This window comes from Gadus chalcogrammus, chromosome 13 (assembly GCF_026213295.1).
Source record: "Gadus chalcogrammus isolate NIFS_2021 chromosome 13, NIFS_Gcha_1.0, whole genome shotgun sequence".
Classification (NCBI taxonomy): Eukaryota; Metazoa; Chordata; class Actinopteri; order Gadiformes; family Gadidae; genus Gadus; species Gadus chalcogrammus.
The window spans coordinates 4,423,662-4,449,173 of record NC_079424.1 but is presented as its reverse complement, the minus strand read 5'-3'; the positions used below and the strand labels follow the sequence as shown (position 1 = coordinate 4,449,173).

The 25,512-nt window shown below is 55.1% G+C and overlaps 2 protein-coding genes across 2 annotated transcripts in view; one reads left to right on the top strand and one right to left on the bottom strand.

Moving 5' to 3' along the window:
• The window catches only part of LOC130402286 (low-density lipoprotein receptor-related protein 1-like), a 63,162-nt gene that overhangs the window by 11,856 nt on the left and 25,794 nt on the right, over positions 1-25,512 (bottom strand). Inside the window, exons 4-34 of the mRNA XM_056606431.1 lie at positions 24,442-24,816; positions 19,246-19,435; positions 18,460-18,664; positions 17,808-18,000; positions 16,060-16,185; positions 15,739-15,867; positions 15,203-15,322; positions 14,662-14,775; positions 14,221-14,370; positions 13,982-14,104; positions 13,352-13,468; positions 12,772-12,900; positions 12,283-12,408; positions 11,775-11,915; positions 11,186-11,373; positions 10,108-10,291; positions 9,930-10,015; positions 9,414-9,533; positions 8,573-8,760; positions 7,837-8,042; positions 7,275-7,463; positions 6,620-6,768; positions 6,005-6,098; positions 5,791-5,907; positions 5,131-5,250; positions 4,007-4,129; positions 3,442-3,567; positions 2,875-2,991; positions 1,864-1,970; positions 1,059-1,191; positions 813-935 (exon numbers count right to left, since the gene is read on the bottom strand). Coding sequence (XP_056462406.1) covers positions 813-935; positions 1,059-1,191; positions 1,864-1,970; positions 2,875-2,991; positions 3,442-3,567; positions 4,007-4,129; positions 5,131-5,250; positions 5,791-5,907; positions 6,005-6,098; positions 6,620-6,768; positions 7,275-7,463; positions 7,837-8,042; positions 8,573-8,760; positions 9,414-9,533; positions 9,930-10,015; positions 10,108-10,291; positions 11,186-11,373; positions 11,775-11,915; positions 12,283-12,408; positions 12,772-12,900; positions 13,352-13,468; positions 13,982-14,104; positions 14,221-14,370; positions 14,662-14,775; positions 15,203-15,322; positions 15,739-15,867; positions 16,060-16,185; positions 17,808-18,000; positions 18,460-18,664; positions 19,246-19,435; positions 24,442-24,816 — 4,608 coding nt within the window. The remainder of the gene's footprint in view (positions 1-812; positions 936-1,058; positions 1,192-1,863; positions 1,971-2,874; positions 2,992-3,441; positions 3,568-4,006; positions 4,130-5,130; positions 5,251-5,790; positions 5,908-6,004; positions 6,099-6,619; positions 6,769-7,274; positions 7,464-7,836; positions 8,043-8,572; positions 8,761-9,413; positions 9,534-9,929; positions 10,016-10,107; positions 10,292-11,185; positions 11,374-11,774; positions 11,916-12,282; positions 12,409-12,771; positions 12,901-13,351; positions 13,469-13,981; positions 14,105-14,220; positions 14,371-14,661; positions 14,776-15,202; positions 15,323-15,738; positions 15,868-16,059; positions 16,186-17,807; positions 18,001-18,459; positions 18,665-19,245; positions 19,436-24,441; positions 24,817-25,512) is intronic.
• On the top strand, positions 21,211-23,689 carry LOC130401946 (galanin receptor type 2-like). The gene has a single exon (XM_056605994.1). It carries the CDS (start codon positions 21,713-21,715, stop codon positions 22,988-22,990), a length of 1,278 nt encoding a protein of 425 aa, XP_056461969.1. The 5' UTR covers positions 21,211-21,712; the 3' UTR covers positions 22,991-23,689.

Below are 25,512 nucleotides of genomic sequence, written 5' to 3'. Positions count from 1 at the left end.
GGAGAACATTAGTACTGGAGAGTCATTTACATTTATATTGACGGCGTTAAGCAGACGCCTTTATCCAAAGCGACTTACAATAAGTACATTTGTCAGCATATATAAGGATACATATGAAACATAATGACAGTGTCTTCGGAGGTCCCGGTACGACGCACATCCGAGGCTGAATAAAGAGCGGTCTTATGTCTCCAGCTCTCTCCTCTCTCTCCTCATCATCAGCCCTCGTTCTCTTCCCCTTAAGCGGACGGGGAGCGGGTCCTGTCCCGGTCTGGTACTGGTCTGGTACCGGTCTGGTCCCGGTCTGGTCCCGGTCTGGTCCCGGTCTGATACTGGTCTGGTTCAGGTCTGGTACCGGTCTGGTACCGGTCTGGTCCCGGTCTGATACCGGTCTGGTACTGGTCTGGTACCGGTCTAGTACTGGTCTAGTACTGGTCTAGTACTGGTCTCGTACTGGTCTCGTACTGGTCTGGTACCGGTCTGGTACTGGTCTGGTAAGGTCCCGGTCTGGTACTGGTCTGGTCCCGGTCTGGTACCGGTCTGGTCCCGGTCTGGTACCGGTCTGGTCCCGGTCTGGTACTGGTCTCATCCCGGTCTGGTACTGGTCTGGTCCCGGTCTGGTGCTGGTATGGTCCCGGTCTGGTCCCGGTCTGGTACCGGTCTGGTCCCGGTCTGGTACTGGTCTCATCCCGGTCTGGTACTGGTCTGGTCCCGGTCTGGTGCTGGTCTGGTACCGGTCTGGTCCCGGTCTGGTACCGGTCTGGTACCGGTCTGGTCCCGGTCTGGTCCCGGTCTGGTACCGGTCTACTCACCACACTCCTCGGGGTTCTCGTCAGAGTTGTCCCCGCAGTCGTCCTCTCCGTCGCAGCGCCAGCTCAGCGGCTTGCACAGGGTGTTGTTACACTGGAACTCCTCCAGGGGGCAGCGGCGGCCCGCTGAGGAAGGACCCCACAGAGGCGGGTTAGAGGGTAGGCCCAGCCCATCGGCCGAGAGGCGACAGCGTGGGGATCACGGATGATTGTTTCGATAGCAGATGGGGGGAGGGGGATGTGGCTTACCGCTGTTGTCGCATTTCTGCTCGTCGCTGGAGTCCATGCAGTCGGGGTCGGTGTCGCAGCGCCACCGGATGGGGATGCAGTGACCGCTGCGGCACTGGAACTGGTCGCTGTCGCACCGCACCACACAGTTGTGCTGGGAACGCCAGGAGATCAGTTTTACAAGTTTACATTTGGCATAAAATAGGCTTTAGGACATTCATGACCCTCCCTTGCCCAACCTGATCATACATACCGAAATAAATAATAATAAAAAATTAGCTACAATACAAAATGTATGAATACAGGACAATTATAATACAGAAAAAATATATACAAATTATAATGAACTATTGTGATTAGAGCCATAAACGCTGGTCGTTATCGCTAGTCTCAAACACTAGCCTTAAACACTAGTCTTTACGCTAGTCTTAATACTAGCCATAAACTCTAGTCTTGACTCTAGTCTTAAAAACGAATCTTAACGCTAGCATTAAACACTAGTCCTAAACGCTAGTCCTAGACGCTCGTCTTAAACGCTCGTCTTCAACGCTAGTCTTAAACACAAGTTGTGACGATAATCTTAACGCTAGATTTAAACGCTAATCTTAACACTAGTCTTAAACTCAAATCTTAACTCCATTTTAAACACTAGTCTTAAACGCTAGTCTTAAGACTAGTGTTAAACACTCGCCTTAAACGCTAGTCTTAACACTAGTCATAAACACTCGTCTTAACAGCTAGTCTTAAACGCTAGTCTTGACACTAATCTTAATCTAAGGAGAAGCCTTTGTACTCAGCAGGGGGGGGGGGGGGGGGGGTATTTTACCTCGTCCGAGCCGTCGGCGCAGTCGTGGTCGCCGTCGCACTTCCAGCGGCCGGCGATGCAGCGGCCGTTGCTGCAGGAGAACTCGCTCTCCGAGCACGGCCGTGGCACTGGGGGGGGGGGGAGGGGGCGGAGCACAATGGGGAAGGGGCGTGGTTAGGGGCGGAGTTATCCAGAGAGGAGGGGAGGGGAGTAGGAGGCGGAGTGGGGTTGGAGTGGGGGGGCCGAGAGCAGCAGGGCAGGATGCTCCAGAAAAAGGTCCAATCAGAAGGACGGAAACGTTCACCGAGAAAAGTGGGAAGACGTAAAAGGCGCGTTTCAGAGGACTGACGGACGGAGGAACCAGGGAGGGACCAGGGAGGGGTCAGAGAGGACAGAGGAACCAGGGAGGGGTCAGAGAGGACAGAGGAACCAGGGAGGGACCAGGGAGGGACCAGGGAGGGGTCAGAGAGGACAGAGGAACCAGCAATAACCCAGGGAGGGTTCATAGAGGCCAGAGGGACCAGGGATAGACCAGGGAGGCAGCTAGGGACACACACAATAGCGGTAGGCTGGGGGTTTTGAGGTAGATGGATGGGGGGGGGGGGGCAGGGCTGAAACAGTGGAAGCACCTACCTCTATCTCACGCCGACAGGCCAGTGTGAAATGCAAAATAGACATGAAATGATGTGAGATGTGCAAATGGCCACACACACAAGGCAGTGAACAATGTACCATGCTACCACACGCACACGCACACGCACGGCAGTCCAACGTGAACAAGCTAACAGTATCAACCATTTAGCATGCTATCACACACACACACACACACACACACACACACACACACACACACACACACACACACACACACACACACACACACACACACACACACACACACACACAGTAGATGTGTAGATGACGCTTACCAGGGGAAGCCGTGGATAATAGACAGCTTGAGTTTCATTCACAAAATGCAGACGGTGATGGTGAGTGTGGGGAGGTATGGTGGCGGGGGGGGGCGGGACCTACCACACTGCTCCTCGTCGGAGTTGTCGCCGCAGTCGTTGTCGTAGTCACACTTCCAGCGGCCCGGCACACAGCGGTTGTTCTTGCAGCGGAACTGGTACGGCTCGCAGGTCCGCTCGGCTGGAACCGGAGAGACACGGTCAGGGACCTGAGAGGACCGGACACGCTGCCGGCTGCTACAGGCACCTAACCTCCCGCTCTGCCTCTCTCTCTCTCGCTCCCTCTCTGCCTGTCGCTCTCTCGCTCCATTGCTCTCCTTTTTTTTCTCTCTCTCTCTCTCTCCCTCCCTCTGCTTCTCTCTCTCCCTTTTTCCCTCTCTCTCTCTCCATCTGCCTTTCTCTCTCTCCCTCCACCTCCCTCTCTCTCCCACCCCTCTTTCTCTCCCCCTCTCCCTCCTTCCCTCCCTCCCTCCCTCCCTCCCATCCTCCTTCCCTCTCTCTCCCTTTCCCCCTCTCTCTCCCCCCCCCCCATCTTCCTCTCTCTCTCTCTCCCTCCACCACTCCCTCTCTCCCCCCCTCTCCCTCCCTCCCTCCCTCTCTCTCCCTTTCCCCCTCTCTGTCCCCCTCTCACCGCACTCCTCTTTGGGTTCGTCCGAGGCGTCTCCACAGTCGTCCTCTCCGTCACACTTCCAGCGTGCCGGGATGCAGCGACCGGAGTCCTTACAGCGGAACTCGTCCACACCGCATGACATCTGGGCTGATGACACAAGGGGGAGAGGGTGAGGAGGGGGGGGAGGAGGAGGGAGGGGGAGAGGAGGGAGAGGAGGAGGAGAGAGAGGAGGAGGAGGGACAGGAGGGAGAGGATGAGGAGGAAACCAAGAGCAGCTCTTCATCAGACTCATCCCACAGAACTGGGTTCCGCTGAACGTACGCTGACGCCAACGCCAAGATCAGCTCCTCTGGCCAATAAGAATCTGAATCTGAACTGAAGTCGTCGTCCACGATGGAGTGATCCACAGATCGATTGACAGGGTGATCAGAGTGAACGACATGGTGATCATAGTGATCGACAGAGTGATCGACATGGTGATCAGAGTGATCGACAGAGTGATGAACAGAGCGATGAGCAGAGTGCTGAACAGAGTGATCAGCCGAGTGGTCCCCAGGGTGATCAACAGGGTGATGCCGGCTCTTACTGCAGTTGGCGGGCTCGTCGGAGCCGTCCACGCAGTCGTTGTCGCGGTCGCAGACCCAGACGCGGGGGATACAGCGCTTGGTGATGGAGCACTGGAACTGGTTGGGGGCGCAGGTCACCTCGGCTGCAGACAGACGCCACGTCACACAGGGGGTCACATTAACACCCAGAGCGTTGGAACTAACAGACTGTAACGGTGTGTGTGATAATGAACGGCATACTAATATGCATACTGTTACTTTAAGTGACTACTAACTACTAGTTTGAGGGCATCGATTTCTTTTTTTAGCATCTCATTGATATTCTAGACAACAATTTAGTATTGATATTTTTTTGGTGCAATTACTTTATTCTAATTCCACTGATGAAGTGTGTTCATTGAGCTCAGTGATCACTACTGTTGTTATAATCAGGGGTCAATGAATGCACAGTCGTGCGTGTCCTTCTGTGAACTTCCTATACTCTGTAGACCCTGAAGAACATCTGTCCTGTGTCCTATACTCTGTAGACCCTGAAGAACATCTGTCCTGTGTCCTATACTCTGTAGACCAGGAGAACATCTGTCCTATGTCCTATACTCTGTAGACCAGGAGAACATCTGTCCTACTGTGTCCTCCTCTGGAGAACATCTGTCCTGTGTCCTATACTCTGTAGACCAGGAGAACATCTGTCCTATGTCCTATACTCTGTAGACCAGGAGAACATCTGTCCTGTTTCCTATACTCTGTAGACCAGGAGAACATCTGTCCTGTTTCCTATACTCTGTAGACCAGGAGAACATCTGTCCTACTGTGTCCTCCTCTGGAGAATATCTGTCCTGTGACCTATACTCTGTAGACCCTGGAGAATATCTGTCCTGTGACCTATACTCTGTAGAACAGGAGAACATCTGTCCTACTGTGTCCTATACACGGTAGAACATCTGTCCTCCTGGGTCCTATACTTGGTAGAACATCGGTCCTCCTGGGTCCTATACTCTGTGGACCAGGAGAACCTCTGTCCTACTGTGTCCTATACTCGGTAGAACATCTGTCCTCCTGGGTCCTATACCCTGTGGACCAGGAGAACCTCTGTCCTGTGTCCCGTCCTCGGTAGAACATCTGCCATGCGGGCTGAGGGACTCACGGCAGTCCTTCTCGTCCTCCCCTTCCCCACAGTTGTCCTGGCCGTTGCAGCGGAAGATCCCGGGGATGCAGCGACTGGGGTGCGTGCATTTGAACTGGCTGGGCAGACACACGTGGATGTCTGCAGACAAACCAGCAGGTGTACATTAGAACGCAGTCAGGACGGTCACAGAGGGATTTTAAATTGTATAGTACGTGTTTAGAGAGAGTGCTCAGTGCAGCGCTAAATGGTAAACAGACTGCATCTATTTGCGCTTTTCTAACCAGTGGCTCTCAATAGGGCTTTACAATACTGCCTGACGTTCACCCATTCATGCACACATTCACACACCGACGGCGGAGTCGACCATGCAAGGCGACAGCCAGCTTGTCAAGAGCAGTCAGGGTGAGGCGCCTTGCTCAGGGACACCTTGACACTCAGTGAGGGGATCAGCGAGGGAGATCAGACAAGCAACATTCCGGTTACCAGCCAACCCACTCTACCTCCTGAGCCTCATGTCAGGTTTCTGTCGCCGAGGTTCAGCAGGGTTTTGTTAGTAGGGAAGAGGGCGGGTCGAGGGGCAGAGTGTTTCTGTCTCCTTCTAAACGCACGCCGGAGCTGGCTTCAATTCCCCCATCCTGCACAGCGGACGTAGGGAGGAGGAACACGTGAAGGACATACCGCAGTTGGCCTCGTCAGAGTTGTCCCGGCAGTCGTTGTCTCCGTCACAGATGTAGGCTGGGTTGGTGCAGATGTCCGTCCCACACTGGAACTGTCCCGGTCTGCACTTGAACTCCGCTACGGGCGTCAGAACAACCACACACACACACACACGTCAGCCTGGCACCCGGTAAACGGATGGGGCGTCGGTGTCGGGGAGATGAGCAACACTCACGGCAGTCTGCGGGCTCGTCCGAGCGGTCGCCGCAGTCGTCCTCCGTGTCGCACTTCCACCAGAACGGGATGCACTTGTCGTTCTTGCAGACAAACTGCGGCGGGAGGAGAGCATGATCTCACCCGGTTCTTTGATCAATAAACAGAGGCTCCAACCCAGCTTGAGCACTCTGCTTAACTGCTTCAGCTGGACGCCTGGTACCGCCATCACTAAGAGACCACAACCCTCTAACCTACTCATTGTACGGTGTACGACCAGCCACTTAATCTACGCTCTTATTGTATTTTGTAAGTCCTGCCACTTAATGTACGCACTTATTGCATGTTGTTCGTCCTGGCACTTAAACGCAGTACTTAGCATTGTGTAGAATGTTACTTTGTCGTACACAGGAATTGGTTAACCTAGCGATTGTTAGTTCTTGGCACTTGGTTCTATGAACATCCTTACTGTAGTAGAGACAGCGATATATTGTTGTTTCTCTTTCTTCTGACAAATATACTTATTGTAAGTCACTTTGGATAAAAGCGTCTGCTAAATGCCCTACACGTAAATGTTCCAAGACCAGAGGAACCAATCAGAGCACTCAGAAGTCCAGAAGTCCCGGCCCGGACCCACCTGACTGGCGGTGCAGTTGGACATGCAGTGCCTGCCGTCGGCCGCCAGGTAGAAGTTGGTGGGGCAGGCGCACTTGAAGCCGCCGCCCGGGGACAGCAGACACAGGTTACTGCAGCCGCCGTTATCACTCTGACACGGGTGGTTATCCACTGAGGAGCAGAGGGGGAGAGGACAGGTGAGGAGAGGAGCAGGGAGGATAACAGGGGAGACAGAGAGAGGTGAGGAGCATAGGTGAGGAGCAGAGGTGAGGAGAGAGAGAGAGAGAGAGAGAGAGGAGGAGAGCTGAGAAGCAGGGAGGAGAACAGTGGAGACAGAGAGAGAGAGGAGCAGAGGTGAGGAGCAGGGAGGAGACAGAGGACAGAGGAGGAGAGAGGTATAGAGAGGTGAGGGGAGAGAGAGACAAAGGAGGAGATGTAAGGAGAGAGAGAGAGAGAGAGAGAGAGAGAGAGAGAGAGAGAGAGAGAGAGAGAGAGAGAGAGAGAGAGAGAGAGAGAGAGAGAGAGAGAGAGAGAGAGAGAGAGAGAGAGAGAGAGAGAGAGAGGTGAGGAGTAGAGAGAGACAGAAGAGGAGAGGCGAGGAAAGAAAGAAGTGAGGAGAGATACTAGAGACAGTTGAGGAGCGGTGACTCAGACAGACTAGAGCGAGGGAGGCGGACCTTGGGGCTGGCGGTAGGGGTGGTAGATGTGGACGTCCATGGGCCGATGCAGGGTGCTGATCAGCATGGTCTTGTTGGTGCCCTTGGTTGTGTGGGCTCGGTTGATGGACTTGGTCTCCCAGTCCGTCCAGTAGATGAACTCCTCAAACAGGGTCATGGCGAAGATGTGCGGGATGTCATGGGTCAGAACTTCAGACAGAGGGGGGGGGACCGGGATCAGGGCGAGGTCAGGTGTTGGAGAACGAGGAACAGGACATAACAATGCGTGTTCAGATCCTTCTAAATATCTCATGCGTGTTCTGTGTTTAGATAACCGGTTTTGTGATCTTACTGTTATGATTTTAGTTGTTTTTTTTTACAGTAGATATTGCATTTCAAACGAATCAAATCCTTCTGAACTTGTTTTTAATTGCCATCAGTAAATCAGCAAGTGGAAAGCGCGCACACACAAATGCACACGAACATATACACACACAAACGCACACACAAACACGTATCTGCAAAGACACACACACACACACACACACACACACACCCAACCCCCCTGCGCTGTGCGTCCTACCCGTGTGTCGGTTGGAGCCGTCCATGCTGGCGAACTGGATGTAGTCCTCGCGGGCGTCGGCCCAGTAGATGCGGTCGTTGATGAGGTCCAGCGTCAGGCCGTTGGGCCAGGTGATGCGGTCCTCCACGACCACGCTGCGGTTGGTGCCGTCCATGCCCACCCGCCCGATGTGGGGGTTCTCCCCCCAGTCGGACCAGTACAGGTACCTGGGAACACGCTGGGTCAGTGCTCGAGACCAGGGAACAGAGATCTGGTTCTCTATGTGGTCTGGGAGACCCGCATTTCTTCTCAAGGTGAGAGAGAGAGAGAGAGGAGGAGGGTTTTCTAACCGATGTTGTGAAGCCCCTGGTGCCGAATGTGTTTAATGGATACCTTGTGTGAAGTACTTAATCAGTCATTTCCCAAATTAACATAAACAGGGAATGAAGAATACCAGAGAAACGGTGAGCATGGGAGAGGCAACGCTGCAGAACTCCATCAGAACCTTAGAACTAGAATTCTCCTCAGATCTCTCTTCTCTTCTCCTCAGACCACGCCCTCCTCTCCTCAGACCCCGCCCTCCTCTTGTTAGACCCCGCCCTCCTCTCCTCAGACCCCGCCCTCCTCTCCTCAGACCCCGACCTCCTCTCCTCAGACCACGCCCTCCTCTCCTCAGACCACGCCCTCCTCTTGTTAGACCCCGCCCTCCTCTCCTCAGACCCCGCCCTCCTCTCCTCAGACCCCGCCCTCCTCTCACCCGTAGCGGACGTCCACGGCGATGGCGCGGGGCTCCCGCAGCCCGCTGTTGAGCAGCACGGTGCGGTAGGCCCCGTTCAGCTTGGACACCTCGATGGTGTCCCGGCCCTTGTCGCACCAGTACAGGTTCCCGGCCACCCAGTCCACGGCCAGCCCGTCGGGGTTGCTGAGCGAGGTGCGGTGGAGGACCTGAAACACACGGACCAGCCTCAACATCCAGGACTCCCTACCTGTTATGTATGCATTAGATCAGTCATCAGTTTGCATTGTTATCCCCATGCCATAGGGGGCGCTCTCCAGCACCGTTTAAGTGTGACACTTAACATAGTTCTGCTGCTAGTAAATCAGAGTTAAAATGGATACCAACGACTCGACCTGCGTTCTTGTGTCACTCCGTTACTAACACGTTATCCTTATAATATATAGCAAAACATAATCGTACCCTGCAGCTTTGAACCATCATCTTTGATATCTGTGCCTTGGTCATGTGACCCGTTTCACAGGACCGTTAGCAGTGAGACGCTAGTAGTCGTCCAGACACTAAATTCATGTTTGATGATTCATGAAGGAGCAGGAACAGGAGATGCCTTCAGGCAGGTGGTGGACACTAGGGTTTGAACAAGGAGCCGTTCGGCTGGTCAACCATCACCATCGGGACTAGACTCCCCTGCTCACGCTTCTAGGGCTGGAGCATACATCCATCCCCCAGGTTGAGGAGAGGCGTAGCCACCACCATACTACCCGACCCAGCCAGCTCCCGGCTGGGCCGTGACCTCTCCCCGGGCCGTGAGACGTCACCTGGACGTCCCGGCCGGGACCTGGCCTCCACCCGCCCTTCTAACCTGCACGTCGCTGCCGTTGATGTGCATGCGGCGGATCATGCTGCTCTGCGTGGTGACGTCCGTCCAATAGATCATCTGCTGGCGGTAGTCAAAGTCCAGCGCCACGGCGTTGTTCAGGCCCTGTGGGGGGGGAGGAGGAGCCTCGTGAGTCCATGGCAGCCCCGGACGAATGCATTTTCCCCCAGTCTGTCTGCACAAGCTGTTGTGGGGTGGTGGGTGTAGTTGGGTTGTGGATGTGGTGGTGGGGGGGGGTTAGATGTTAAACTGCATTTAGTTGTACTGGTTGTCCTTACTTATAATTTTCTATTTTATAATCTTATCGTCTATGCTTGTAATTTCTATTTGCACGGAGCACCTGGAACGAAAATAAATTTCCCCCCGGGGATCAATAAAGTTTTCTGATTCTGATTCTGATTGTGCAATGACAATAAAGTTGGGTCTAACAATCTACTGGTGGATGTGGTGGTAAAGGTGGACGTCGTGCTGCTGGTGGGGGGGGTTGTGACGGTGCCACACCTGTTTGATCAGGGTGTAGTTGGAGCCATCCAGGTTGAGCTTCCTCAGGTAGTAGCGGTTGGCGAAGATCAGGAAGGGCTCCTCCTCTGGACGACGAGGGAACAACAGACAGGAAGTCAGCGCCGGTCAACAGGAAGCGGAAAACACATTAACAGGAGGCGTCCGCGGGGGGGCTCACCCGAGGTGGACTTGCAGATGGTGGGGTCCTCGGGGCTGAGCTGGAAGCCGTCCACGCAGAGGCAGTGGAAGCTGCCGTGGGTGTTGATGCATCGCTGGGTGCAGGGGTAGGTGGTGGAGCACTCGTCCACGTCTGCGCACGTCTTGCCGTCGTCCTTCAGTCGGAAGCCGGGGAGGCACCTGCACTGTGGGCCGCCGCGCGGGGAACAAGGTAAGGCTGCGTCGAACGGAACCTCGGTTTACTGCTCCGACGTTAGCTAACGAGCTGAACCACCTCCGGGGGTGATGTTATCCTTAGAGGTGGACTAGCTTATTAGCATTAACAAAGTAGCCTGCACTGGTTACACACCAAAATAACATCTCAGGGGCTATTCCACCTCCAGGGATAATGTTATCCATAAAGGGAAGTAAGCTCATTAGCATTAGCATCGGGTCATACACCTTGGCTTTGTACAGGGGCAATATTGCTGGGACATTAACTCTGGGGTATTAGCTCTGTGGTATTAGCTCAAGAGTTTTAGCTCTTGGGTGTTAGCTCTGTGGTATTAGCTCTGGGGTGTTAGCTTTGGGGTATAAGCTGTCTGGTATTAGCTCTTTGGTATTAGCTCTGGGGAATTAGATCTGTGGTGTTAGCTCTGTGGAATTAGCTCAAGGGTATTAGCTCTGGGGTATTAGCTCTGTGGCATCAGCTCTGTGTTATCAGCTCTGGGGTGTTAGCAACAGGGTGTTAGCTCTAGGGTATTAGCTCTGGGGTGCTAGCTCTGTGGTATTAGCTCTGTGGTATTAGCTCACTGGTATAAGCTCTGGGGTACAATTAGCTCTCGGGTGTTAGCCCGGGGGTAACAGCTCTGTGGTATAAGCTGTGTGGTATTAGCTCTGTGGTATTAGCTCTGTGGTATTAGCTCTGGGGTATTAGCTCTGGGGTATTAGCCCTCTGGCATTAGCAGGGACAATGTACAAAATAAACATTAACCTTGTTCAGAGCAAGGAAAGATGCATTGTACCAGGTTTTAGCAAACTGCTATTTTCCACCTGTAGCCCTGTGGTATTAGCCCTGGGAGCTCGGGGCTGCTAGCTACCTTGAAGCCTATCTTGAGGTCGTGGCAGAGCTGGGAGCAGCCGCTCAGACGGCTGTTCACACACTCGTCGATGAAGCAGTTGAGCTCGTCTGAGCCGTCGCCGCAGTCGTCCTTGTGGTCGCAGAGCACCGCCTCCGCCACGCACACGCCGTTAGCGCACGGGTACGCCGTGTCGTTACACTTTTTCTCTGCTCCAGGTGAGGTACAGACAGGAGGAGGAGGGGGAGCATGAGGAGGAGGAGGAGGAGAAGGAGTAGGAGGAGAAGAAGGAGGAGGTGGAGAAGCAGGAAGAGGATGACGACAAGAAGGAGGAAGAGTAGGGGGAGGAGGAGGAGGAGGAGGAGGAGGAGGAGGAGGCAGTAGGGAAACCAAAAATTATACAATTAAAGATTGTGATGCATCTGTGACGAATATCTCAAGAACCGCCTTGAGACCGGACTAACCAGAACTAAAACCAAGAGGGAAGCAAGGAACAGGTCCACTCTGGAGGGGGCTTTAGGAGACCGGTCCACTATGGAGGGGGCTTTAGGGAACAGGTTAACTCTGGAGGGGGCTTTAGGAAACAGGTCCACTCTGGAGGGGGTCTCACCGGGGCCGTTGCAGCGGGGGTTCTTGGGGGCCTCGTCGGAGCGGTCGTGACAGTCGAAGTCCCCGTCGCACTCCCAGGAGCTCTGCACCAGGCAGCGGCCGTTGGCACAGCGGAACTCACTGGGCCGGCAGGTCGGGTACTCTAGGAGACAAGGGTCAAAGGTCACCATGGAGGAGAGGTGGAGCAGAGACCAGAGGTCAGGGGACTGGAGAGAGGGGAGAGAGGTCAAGGGTCGAGAGAGAGAGGAGAGAGGAGAGAGAGGTCAGGGGTAGAGAGAGAGGGAAGAGGGCTCAGGGGTGGAGAGAGAGAGGGAGAAGAGGTCAGGGGTCGAGAGAGAGGGGAGAGAGAGGTCAAGGGTCGAGAGAGGGGAGAGGTCAGGGGTCGAGAGAGAGTGAAGAGAGGTCAGGGGTCGAGAGAGAGGGGAGAGAGGTCAGAGGTCGAGAGAGAGGGATGTGAGGTCAAGGGTCGAGAGAGAGAGAGGTCAAGGGTCGAGAGAGAGGTCGCTCACCGCACTCCATGGACTCGTCCGACCCGTCGCTGCAGTCGGTGTCGTGGTCACACACGTAGTGCTTGGGGATGCACTGGCGGTTCTGACACATGAACTCACTGCTGCTGCTGCACGTGTTGTTGAACACTGGGCCGCCGTGCACGCATGGGAAATAAATGGTAAATGGACTGCAGTGATACAGCGCAGTTCTAACCAGTGGCATCAAAGCGCTGTATAATAATGCCTCACATTCACCCATTCACGCACACGTTCACACAAAGATGGCGGAGTCAACGGTAAAAGGCGACAGCCAGCTCATCTGGAGCAGTTGGGGTGAAGTGTCTTGCTCAGGGACACCTCGTACTAGCAACCGTCCGGTCACGAGTCAACACGCTCTACCTCGTGAGCCACATGCCGCCACAAGACAACACAACCCAGCGCACATTAACACTGAAGCCTCGCAATGCACCCTAGACACGACCAGACGTCGACGACGCGAGCTCTCCTCACCACAGCCGGCCTTGACACTCTCGTCCCCGCTGTCGGAGCAGTCCGGTTCCCCGTCACACTTCCAGTGCTGTGGGATGCAGACGTGGGAGCCGGGGCACTGGAAGGACTCGGGCCCGCAGGTCTTGCTCTCTGCGGGAGGAAAGACGGAAGGAAGGCGGGAAACACGATGAAACACGGCTGGTCGGTACAAACAGACCCTCAACCGCAGAGCAACCGACCAGGGTGGTAATATGGGGAAGTGTGCAGCCCTGATGGTTTGGGGATGAACAGCTCTCTCGACACTCAAGGAGGCATAAGGGGCTTTGACAGTGAAAGACACACTCGTGCACGCACTCACACACGCACGGACACCCACACGCACACACACACACACGTGTGCACACACACTTACACACACGCACACAAACACACACTTACGCACACAAACACACACTTACACATACATACACCCCACACCCCCCCCCCCCACACACACACGCCCCCTCCCCCCCCCCCCCCCACACACACACACACACACATTCACAAGCACACACACACACACACTACTCTTCTGTGTCTCTGAAGGTTGGTTCCACTCAACTGCACTTGCTGTCCTCATCGCTGCCGTCGCCGCAGTCGTCCGCTCCGTCACACACCCAGCGCTGGGGGATGCAGCGGTGGTTCCCACAGTCAAACTGGGAGGCCGAGCACGACTTATCTGAGGGGAGGAGCAGAGGGGAGCATCAGGGGTCTGGGGAACCGGGACCCCCCCACGGGGGTAAAAGGGCCGGTCACATCCAGACGGCTGGGGAACAGAACATGTACTATGTTTAAGGACCGTAAAACACATGTAGGGTAGGGTTAGTGAGGGAAGAGAGGGGAAGAGAGGAGAGAGGGAGCGAGAGAGTGAGCGAGAGAGAGAGAGAGAGCGAGAGGAGAGAGGGAGCGAGAGAGTGCGAGAGCGAGAGAAAGAGAGAGAGGAAGATAGAGGAAGAGAGAGAGAGCGAGAGCGAGAGCGAGAGAGAGAGAGAGAGGAAGATAGAGAGGAAGAGAGAGAGGAAGAGAGAGAGAGAGAGAGAGAGAGAGAGAGAGAGAGAGAGAGAGAGAGAGAGAGAGAGAGAGAGAGAGAGAGAGAGAGAGAGAGAGAGAGAGAGAGAGAGGAAGAGAGAGAGAGAGGGAAAAGGACATTGGGAGAGATTTTGGAAGAGCATGAGGAAGACGGGGAGCGTACCACAGTGGAGCTCGTCCTCCCCGTTCTCACAGTCGTTGTCCTTGTCGCAGGTCCAGCTGGTGGGGATGCAGCGGCCGCTGGGGCAGAAGAAGAAGGTGGCCGGGCACTTGGCCTTCCTGCTGTCTGGGGGGGGAACCAATCACAGCCCTGGGTTATGATGACATCACACACGTAGAACACACTGGGGACTGGCGGTGGAAGGAACGATTGAATGTGGTCCTGTTCTGGGTTAAAGATACCTGGGCAGTTGCGTTCGTCTGAGAAGTCTCCGCAGTCGTTGGCGCCGTCACACTGCCAGGTAGGGGCGTAGCACAGCGTGGTGAACTCACACTTCTGGAAGCTCATCCCCTTCACGCCCAACCGGAAGTAGCTGGAGCAGTCGGTGGCCGCTGAACAACAAACAGAACAAACGTCACGCCAAGGAACCCGGTTCGATCCCCCACATCCTCAGAACTAGCTGTGCCTTTGCCTATCTATGTCTGTCAATGATGGCACCCATTGCACTCCTGATCATCCCTGGAAGGAGGGATCCCCCACTCTGTGTTCCTTCTCAAGATTTCCTAGTTGCTAATTTAGGTGGTATTTCAGGGGGCTAGGGTTAGGCGGGTCTCATAAACACAAGACCTGTACCTGTGCTTAAGGGCTATGCTGAAACAATTTGAAGTTGGAGTTGAACTCACAGCAGTTCATCTCGTCGCTGGCGTCGTCACAGTCCGCCTTCTGGTTGCACGTGCTGGAGTTGGAGATGCAGCCGCCGTCACGACACTGGAACTGCTCCACCGAACACAGCGTGGCTGCAACACCATCAACACCACCATCAACACCATCAACACCTTCCTCAACACCATCCACAACCCCAGCGTCAGATGGCCCAGGGCGGTAAATTGACTGCATTTATACAGCGCTTTTCTAACCAGTGGCCTCTCAAAGTGCTGTACAATACTGCCTAACATCCACCCGTTCATGCACACATTCACACACCGACGGCGGTGTCAACCATACAAGGAGACAGCCATCTTGTCAGGAGGGGTCAGGGTGAGGTGCCACGCTCAGGGACACCTCGACACTCGGAGGAGCTGGGGATCGAACTAGCAACCTTCCGGTTACCAGCCAACCCGCTCTACCTCCTGAGCCTTATGCGGCCCGGGGCTGGTTATGGTGTCGTGACCCGCGCATTAGAGGGTTCAGGGACCCAGAGAGAGCCCGGGACGGGAGACTGACCGTTGCAGAAGGCCTCGTCCGAGTTGTCTCCGCAGTCGTTGCGGCCGTTGCACCAGTTGGTGTGTCCCACGCAGCGACCGTTGGTGCACTTCCTGTACCCTTTCTTACACGCGCGGTTCGCTGTGGACAGGAAGTTCAAACAGATCAGGACATCACTTCCTGTAGCCCTTCTTACACACGCGGTTCGCTGTGGACAGGAAGTTCAAACAGATCAGGACATCACTTGCTGTAGCCCTTCTTACGCGCGCGGTTCGCTATGGACAGGAAGTTCAAACAGATCAGGGGATCACTTCCTGTCCCCCTTCTGTCCTGTACCCCTTCTGTCCTGTACCCCTTCTGTCTGGTTCCCATTCTGTCCTGAACCCCTTCTGTCCGGTTCCCCTTCTGTCCTGAACCCCTTCTGTCCCGAACCCCTTCTGTCCTGAACCCCTTCTTACACACACGGTTCTCTGGAGACAGTAAGGTTCAACAGATTAGGATGTCCAGGAGGCCGGGGTACCCAGATGCCCCCCTCCCCCCCCCCTCCCCCCACTCACCGCAGTAGAAGAGCTTCTCGTCAGACTTGTCCTTGCAGTGCACCATGCCGTCGCAGGTCTGCGTGTAGTTCACACAGTCCCCGTTGCCGCACTCAAAGTCGTCAATGCGGTTACAGGTGGTGTTGAGCGCTGGGGGGGGGGGGGGGGGGTGAAACACAGTGAGTTCACACACACTCTCCCCACCGCTACGCCTACTGCTCCCACCACCTCCCCCACCTCCCCGTCTCCTGCTCCCAAGGCCTCCCCTACCGCCTCCCCCGCCGCCTCCCCCACCTCCCCCAACCCTCCCTGTTCCGGCTCCCATCACCCGTTGTGACTTACTGATGCAAGTGTTGTCCTCCATAAGTTTCCTGTCGCCACGGCAACTGCAGTTGATCCGGCCCTCCGACGTCAGCAGACACAGGTCCTGGCAGCCGCCGTTGTTCACGCGACACAACGAGAACTCACCTGAGAGAAGGAGGGAGGAGGAGGGAGGAGAGAGGAGGGAGGAGAGAGGAGGAGGGAGGAGAGAGGAGAGAGGAGGGAGGAGAGAGGAGGAGGGAGGAGGGAGGAGAGAGGAGAGAGGAGGAGAGAGGAGGAGGGAGGAGAGAGGAGGAGAGAGGAGAGGAGGAGAGGAGGAGGGAGGAGGAGAGGAGGAGGGAGGAGAGAGGAGAGAGGAGAGAGGAGGGAGGAGAGAGGAGGAGGGAGGAGGAGGGAGGAGGAGGGAGGAGAGAGGAGGAGGGAGGAGAGAGGAGAGAGGAGGGAGGAGGGAGGAGGAGGGAGGAGAGAGCAGAGAGGAGGAGGAGATAGGAGGGAGAAGGAGAGAGGAGGAGAGAGGAGGAGAGAGGAGGAGAGAGGAGGAGGAGTGAGGAGGAGATGAGAAGAGAGGTTCTTGTTACTAGGCCGCAGGGGGTTCAGCTCACACAAGCACACAAGCACGTACACAAACGCACACACACACACACACAAACAAACACACACATGGGTGCACACACAGACACACACACCCACACACCCACACTCTCATGTGGTAGACTAGCTAGGTACTATTTAAGGATTCCAGTCGTCAACATTTAAATTGCAAATAGAATACTTTTGGTTGGATCCTCTCCCAACAATACAAATACAAAATGTAAGTTGTGCGTGCAGTGCACACACACAAAAACACACACCGCAGGCCCACACACAAAGACACACACTCACAGGTGTCTGATTGAAATACCCACAAACACATGTATATAAATATTGGAAAAGGAGCCAGAAGCAATCTGCGTCTGACAGCCTGCCTCCATTAGCAGCAGAGCAGAAGGAAATAAGTAAACGCTCAGAGCTGGTGGATCCAGACGATAGGGAGAGATGCTACAGCCTCGGGCTGGAGGAGGCTGGAGGAGGCTGGAGGAGGCTGGAGGAGGCTGGAGGAGGGTGGAGGAGGGTGGAGGGGGGTGGAGGAGGGTGGAGGGTGGCCATCTGAGACGGGTGTGGGGCTCAGGTGCGGCTACAGCTGGTTACAGCTCCAAACTGCTCACATCCCTGATGGACTTTTTTGTCTGTGTGTGTGTGTGTGTGTGTGTGTGTGTGTGTGTGTGTGTGTGTGTGTGTGTGTGTGTGTGTGTGTGTGTGTGTGTGTAGCTGTGTGTAGCTGTGTGTGGCTGGGTGCGTGTGTGTGCCTACGGTTGTGTATTGGATACTTACCTGGGATTTATAGTGACTAGCCGTTTAACTGCCATCTCAATATAACTCAACATTTATCTGAACATCAAGCAGGGTGACCTCGTTAAATATGGTATTTAATTATTTTTTCTAGGGTTACAATTACTTTGCTGTTGTAATTATTGTTCATGTCGTTAGATCTTTCAGTGCTACAAGCCCTCCGACATGACAATCCCGCCGGTCAACATGACAACACGTCAACATGTCGTCAACATGTCCAAAGACACGTCCCGCATGTCGTCAACATGTCTGAAGACATGTCGTCTACATTGTCTGAAGGCACGTCCAACATGTCGTCAACATGTCATAAGACAAGTCCGACGACAACATGTCCGTCAACACGTCCGACAACTCAACCGAACCCGCAGCAGGGCACTCACAGCTGTTGGTGTCGTTGGCCACCGCCACTATCCCCATGGGCTGCTGGGGGATGTCGGCCCGCAGCACCTTCATGTCCCCTCCGGTGTACTTGTCGGCCCGGAGCACGGCCCGCCTCACCCAGTCCGTCCAGAAGATGTAGTCCCCGTACACGGCCAGGCCGAAGGGGTGCACCGGCTCGTTCTTCAGAACCACCTGCAGGGGGCAGCGACGCACCAGAAGAGCAAAGATTAACATTATTCCTTCACACTTTCCCTGTGATATGTTTGTACGCTCTTGCTCTCTCTCTTCCTGAATTTCTCTCTTCCTTCATCTCTCTCTTCCCCTCTCTCTCTCCCAATCCCTCTTCTGCTCTTCCTCTCTCTTTCTCTCACTCTCTCTTCCTCAATCTCCCTCTTCCTCTCCTTCTCTATCTCTATCTCTCTCTCTCTCTCTCGCTCAATCTCTCTCTCTCTTATTTATTTAATCTAAAAGGGAACAAGATAAATATTTAACTTCCAAGTTTCCGACAGCTTTTCTAGAATAGTAAAACAGAATTGTACCATAATATCATCACATGAATACAACAAATACATCACGGCTATAACGATTATACCCACAACTTTACTAGTTTCCTAATATTGTTTTCTGCCGTGTTTTTTCGGGGAGACGTACGTAGCGCCGGCTGCCGTCGTACTCGCAGCGCTCGATCTTGTCCAGCGTGGCGTCGGAGAAGTAGAGCTTCTCGGCGCGGTGGTCGATGGCGAGCCCGTTGGGCGTCCGGATGTCGCTGCCGATGATCACCAGGACGTTGGCCCCCGCCAGCGTGGCCCGCATGATGCTGGGGGACAGCTCGTTCCAGTTGGTCCAGAACATCAGGCTGGGGGTGAGGGATAAGATAGCTGAAGGGGCCGGCAAACCCTAGTCCTGTTCCCTCCCCAACCGTGACTGTAGTCACGGTTGCTGCGCCGTTACTAAAATAAGACCTAATTACGGAAAATAGGAGATAAGCCTCTTCTTACTTCTAACTTGCTCTTTAATCCCATAGTCTCCTACTTACACTTCGGCGTTGTCTTCTATATACTGCCGCAAAGAGAGAGGCTCATGAGAATATTAATGAGAGGCTCAGAACATTAATGAGAGGTTTGAGTCTCAGAACATTAATGAGAGGTTTGAGACATTAATGAGGCTCAGAATCTTATTGAGAGGATCATGAGGCTTGGTAAGGCTCAGAAAATGAATGCGAGGCTCGGGAGGCTCAGAACATGAATGAGAGGCTCAGGAGGCTCAGATGAGTCTGATCATTAATGAGAGAATCAGAACATTAATGAGAGGCTCAGGAGGCTCAGATCATTAATGAGAGGCTCAGATAATTAATGAGAGGCTCAGGAGGCTCAGATCATGAATGAGAGAATCAGAACATTAATGAGAGGCCCGGGAGGCTCCTGAACGTTCAGCCACCTCTGACACTCGTCCAGGACGAAGGCCCTCGGGTGGTCGTCCCCGGACATGGACACCACGGTGTGGCGGTTGGCCGCGCCCCAGCGGGCCTGGTCCACGGTGTGGCGGGTGATGGTGGAGGTGGTGTAGCTGGTCCAGTACAGCATGTCCCAGCCCCGGTGGTACGCAAGGCCCTCCACTGAACCCACGTCTGGGGGGGGGTGGGGTAGAGGGAAGACAAGGAACAGAGAGACAGGTTGATCAAACAGATATATATATGAGAGAGAGAGAGAGAGAGAGAGAGAGAGAGAGAGAGAGAGAGAGAAAGAGAAAGAGAAAGAGAAAGAGAGAGAGAGAGAGAGAGAGAGAGAGAGAGAGAGAGAAAGTGTGAGAGAGAGAGAGAGAGAGAGGGAGCGAGAGCGAGAGAGAGCGAAAGTGTGAGAGAGAGAAAGTGTGAGCGAGAGAGAGAGAGAGCGAGAGCGAGAGCGAGAGCGAGAGAGAGAGAGAGAGGGAGAGGGAGAGCGAGAGCGAGAGAGAGCGAGAGAGAGAGGGAGAGGGAGAGGGAGAGGGAGAGAGAGAGAGAGGCCACTGAAAGCCAGGGTGGAGCAGCAGGTGGAGTTCTGCGTCAGTGTCGGTGCCGTGTTACAGAGACCCAGTGAGTGACTGTCTGCCGCTGGCCAGACCTTGGGTTCCTGCCTCCTCCACGTAGGAGAGAATGTCCTCTCCGCACCAGAGACTCCGACCCAGCGGAAGGTTAAGGAGAGGAGAGCCCAGCGCGAGCCAACGTGGAAAAACCAGAGCTCTGTGGCGCGAGACGGAGACAGCTGCTCTCTCTCTGCACCCACACACACACACACACACACACACACACACACACACACACACACACACACACACACACACACACACACACACACACACACACACACACACACACACACACACACACAGTCTGCTGCCATGGTCGCGTCACTTTAACTTAAAGACGAGGTCTGATATTTGCACCGCACTGCAATTACACCTTATTTTGTTGTGCTGCTTGTGAGAGGTAATAAGCGGCTGACAGCTGGCCGCTGCAGTAAACAGGGTGTGGGCCGATGGGGTGATCTCATGGCCCGTTTCCTGCTCTATGACCTCAGACCCATCCACCGGCTGGGCAGGGCACTGGGAGGACGGGCACTGGAAGGACGGGCACTGGGAGGACTGGCTCCAGGTGGGACGGCCCAGGCAGGAACCAGCCTTCTGCCGGCCGATCACAGCACCAGCGAGTGGAGGGCCCGCGGGTTCTCTCACAAACTAGGGGGGGGGGGGGGGGGAAACAAATGTATCCCATCTCTGCCTGCACATAAATCAATGAGCTCCACATCGATCAGAGGGTAAACACTGGATCTGTTCCCTGCAGTTTCCTCTTTCCCAGGCCTGCTGATGAGCAGTAAACCCCTGGGGTCACGGTCCCCCTCTACACGCCTGGTTCTTCCAGCTCCGCACCGTCTCTCCACCCGTGTCTGAGGAGCTTCCTCTGGCCGTCTCTCTCCCTCCTGCTGCGGCCCACGGCACTCAGCCAGAGCCCGGGTCGTAGCTGACCTCCTCATCAGGGTGAGGGGGGTCAGGACGCTGGCTACACACCCACCCACCGGCTTATCTGAACAGATAAGACGGACCTCTCCTGTTCAGCCTGCTCTCTGAGGGGTCAATATTTACCCTGCCTATTTAATCACTCTCCCCTTTTTCAGGCATTTGCCGTTCGCATACGCATGAATTGAAAGTATGTCTCAAAATATCTGTGTTTGTCGATGCGCAAACACCAGCCCTCTGTGTTTCCACGGCCAGGCTGTGGGAGAGAATCGGTGGGAAAGGTTTTATCTGGCCTCCCTGGGCCCTCCCCCCCCCCGACGCAGAACTGCCCCCCCCCCCCCCCCCCCCTACCCCCCTACCCCCTCCTGTTCACAGGCGGTCCAGAGTTCACCTGCTCTTTACGAGGATTCACCCCGTCACACGCTCACACGCTCACTACTCTGCTGGCCTGCGCTCACAGTTCCTCGTTCTTTGCAGTGTTTTGACCCGTTCTTCGTCTTCCTGTTGTGCGAGGACGGCAGAGTCGGTGCATGCGACGAGCGACTGCGCCGGTCCGTCGGGAAGGGGGTCCGCCCTCTCGGAGCTCCCAGGATGACACCACCCACAGGGTGACACCACCCACAGGGTGTAGCTCAGAGCTGAAAAACAGCCCACCACAATTTTGGGGAAGTCCAGCGCTGTGATGGGGAACCCAGAACATTGTTCCCTCTGAAGGAAAACCCTCTCAACCTCAAACAAGGCGCTGCAACCTTTATATATCTTTATAAATCGTTTTAAACCAAAAGCGAAGCGGTACAAAGGTGAGGCTGATCACTGGAGGAGTGGAAGGACGTGATTCACTAACTAAGGTGTGTCCCCCAGGAGTGTCTTTGGAAAGTCTGTGAAACTAAAATGGCGATTCAGGGGACTTTCTATGAAGGATCGCAGTCAAAGCCTTTCCCCGACATGTGGATCTAGTTGTACCTGGGAAAGGTCCCGACAAGAAGATGTTTATTACGATGTGTTGGCGTGCCGTTCGCCCGGCGCCCCGCGCGGAACATTCCTCCATCACGTGTTATCAGAACAGGTTTACGACCGGCTTATCGAACGCACTACAATAACAAGGCCGTACTCAAACAGCGGCGGAGTCCAGTTCCCCCGGGAAGTCGTCCGTGACGGCATGCTGTACAACGCCACGGTCCCGGGACCGCCCGGGAACGCCAGCGACCCCTGGGACGGCCACTGGGAACGGGTCCTGGTCCCGGTGCTGGACGCCCTGGTCCTGGTCCTGGGGCTGTGGGGCCACACCCTGGTGATGGTGGTCCTATGCGGGCGGCGGCGGAGACGGGGGGGGTTGGCCCCGGGGGCGGGCTCCTCCCGGGCCACGGGGCCCCTCTCGGGGACCGACGTCCTGCTGGTGGCGCTGAGCGCGGCAGACCTGCTCCTGCTGGCCGTGCTGCCCTTCCACTCGGCCGCCATGGCCCTGCGCTACTGGCCCTTCGGGGCCCCGCTGTGCCGGCTGGTGGGCTTCGTGGGGGCCGCCTGCGCCTCCGCCAGCTCCTACACGCTGGCCGCGCTGGCCGTGAGCCGCTACCTGACGGTGGTGCGGCCCGCCCTGGCCCACCGGCTGCTCTCCGCCCGCCGGGTGGCGCTGACCGCCGCCCTGCTCTGGGCGCCGGCCTGCGCCCTGGCGGGCCCCCAGCTGGCCTTCCGCTCCGTGGGGGCCCCGGGGGCCGACGGCCCGGCCTGCCTCGTCGTGCTGCCCTACGGCGGGCAGGTGGCGTACGGGCTGAGCTTCTTCCTGCTGTCCTTCCTGCTGCCGCTGGCCACCATCGCCGTGGCGTACCTGCGCGTCTTCCTGTTCCTGTGGCGGCGGCGGCGGCGGCGGGGGCGGGCCCCGCAGGTGGAGCGCTACCAGAGCCGGGTGACCCAGACCTCGGCCCTGCTGGTGCTGGCCTTCACGCTGTGCTGGCTGCCGTCCTACGGCCTGACGCTGGCGCTGCTGGTGGGGCAGGACGCCGTGGCGACCGGGGCCTCGCCGCGCTACGGGCCCTTCGTGGTGTTCGCCCGCCTGACGGCCACCTCCTCCACCGTGGCCAACCCCGTCCTCTACGTGCTCATGTCCCGCAAGTTCAGGCGGGAGCTCCTGGGGCTGATGTGCCGGAGAGGCCGCGGAGGCAGGGGGGCCGTCTCCGTGGCGACGGTGTCCTAGCGGCGGGGACAGAGGGCCCGTCTCCTTGGCAACGGTGTCCCAGTGGGAACAGAGGGGCCGCCTCCGTGGCAAAAATGTCCTAGTGACGGGGACAGAGGGACAGTCTCCGTGGCAACGGTGTCCTGGCAGAGTGGACATAGGGGCCGTCTCCGTGGCAACGGTGTCCAAGCAGAGTGGACATAGGGGCCGTCTCCGTGGCAACGGTGTCCTATTGGGGACAGAGGGCCCGTCTCCGGGGTCCTTGCGGCGTTCCCATGATGCAGCAGCCCTGATCTGAGTCTGAGAGGGAGCGTTTAAAACCCGATAAAGGTGATGAGGGGCACTCTCTGCACTGCTGGCTCAATGGGCTGATAATAAACGACAGGTGTGCCAAGTGGACATGACACGCTATTTATTTATCTGTGATTTGATTTGCCGGGCTCTCCCCAACGACAGCAGGCAGCATTAAGCACATCCATCAGCAAGCACTTTGTGTTTAATGATCTGGCAGAGAAACTCAGATTGGACCATTAAAAGGTCTTCACTGAAGGACCTTTCTGAGGGTCAGGGATAAAACCTCTTTTACAATCTGCAGAAGTGTGTAAGCAGAGACACTCGGGGTGAAACATTAACGCAGCGTCAGTTTCTGTTGTCGAGAAATAAAATAAAGTGAAAGCAAATCTGTCCCCGACTTTTTACTGTTTCGTTTGAATGAGAAAATATGAAGGCTGTTTCTTTTGAGTTTTAATACAAAAAGATTGATCTTGGCTTCGGCTTCAGAGGTCTGTTGAGATCAGCGGGAGATCCCGGAAAATGTTGAGGCTAATATCCCCTTTAAAGATGTTCCAGCTGTTTTCCTTCATCCTCCAAACTTCCCCGCTGGAGTTCTTTGTTCTGAGCCGGGAAATGAGCTCAGACAAATGCCGAGACTTGCAGCAGCACACAGAGCGAGTCTGACCCAAAACACAGACACAGGAAAGGTGATCTCAGGTTAAAACACAAGCAGCGGTTGGGCAGTGGATAGGAGCAGAAGGAACTTAACACTATTTACTATTTACTAATTTAGCAGGTTCAGATCGTAACCCACATGTTTTAGTTCTCATCATGAGAGAAGAACCTCCTTTCTCCTTTTCTCCACTCACTAACGAGCCTCAGGCTCGTTAGTGAGTGACCCGAAGGCTGCGTTCCAAACCCAGAACCTCCGGCCGGGGGGTCCAGCCCCTTAATCACAAGACCACCCTAATGAGAGAGAGAGAGAGAGAGAGAGAGAGAGAGAGAGAGAGAGAGAGAGAGAGAGAGAGAGAGAGAGAGAGACAGAGAGACAGAGCCAGAGACAGAGAGAGACAAACAGAGACAGAAAGAGAGACAGAAACCGACGAGAGATAGGGAGACAGACAGAGAGAGACAGAGAGAGACGTGCGTTCCGACAGATAGAAAAGACAGAAACAGACGGAGCAGCGCGGCAAACTCACTCTCCACCACCGTCTTGCGGTCAGAGCCGTCGTCGTTCATCTGCTGGATGTTCCCGAAGTGGATGTCGCTGAAGAAGACGCGGTTGGCGCCCTTGCCGCCGCCGCCCCGGAAGTCGAAGGTGAGCGCGATGACGTTCTTCATGTGCTCGGGGTCCTCGAAGGGCTTGATGGGCGCGTTGAGGTTGTTCTCGTCCGACAGGTGCACGCTCTTCAGGATGGTGCGCTCCGAGTACAGCAGGTAGCCGTCGTAGTCGCGGCAACGCTGGCCGTCCTCCGCCAGCATGCCGTGGGCGCAGGCGCACGTCCGCCGGCCGTTGCCCGCGAACAGGCAGAGCTGCTGGCAACCGCCGTTGTTGTCCTTGCAGATGTTGGTCCCTGTGGCGGGGGGGGTGACCAGGGAGACAGGCTGCTATTAGACTATATTACTACTACTATACTATACTACTATACTATACTACTACCATATTGACCGTCTGAGACGCTCTAACAGCTGCGGTCAGGAGGACTCATGCTAGCCTGCAGGCAGTACTGGTAGGCTTCTCTAAACTCTTTCCAAAGACTGGGAGATTTATTTGGGGCGGCAATTGGTATTTTTATTTTTTATATGTTTTCTCTTTTTACTGATGATAGGAAATAAAAAACATTAGATATCCTTTTAACTATATCATTTAAGAGAGAATTACTTTAGTATTCTCGCTACACTTTATCCCTTCTCTAAAGACAAACATTTATGAGCATTCTTTAGTTTTAGCGATAGGAAACCATGTTTGCCTGGCTGCTCTGTGCTCAATATAAAATTAATATAAATTTTAATTTAACATTTAAAATGAGTATTCTCGCTACACTATACTCCCTCTGTAAAGATAAACATTGAATTAGAATTCTTTAATTTTAGCGATGAGATTAAAGGGTTCCTATGTGAGCGTGTTGGCTGTGTTGTGATGCTAGCGTGTTAGCTGTGTTGTGGTGCTAGCCTGTTAGCTGTGCTGTGATGCTAGCGTGTTGGCTGTGTTGTGATGCTAGCGTGTTAGCTGTGTTGTGATGCTTGTTAGCTGTGCTGTGATGCTAGCG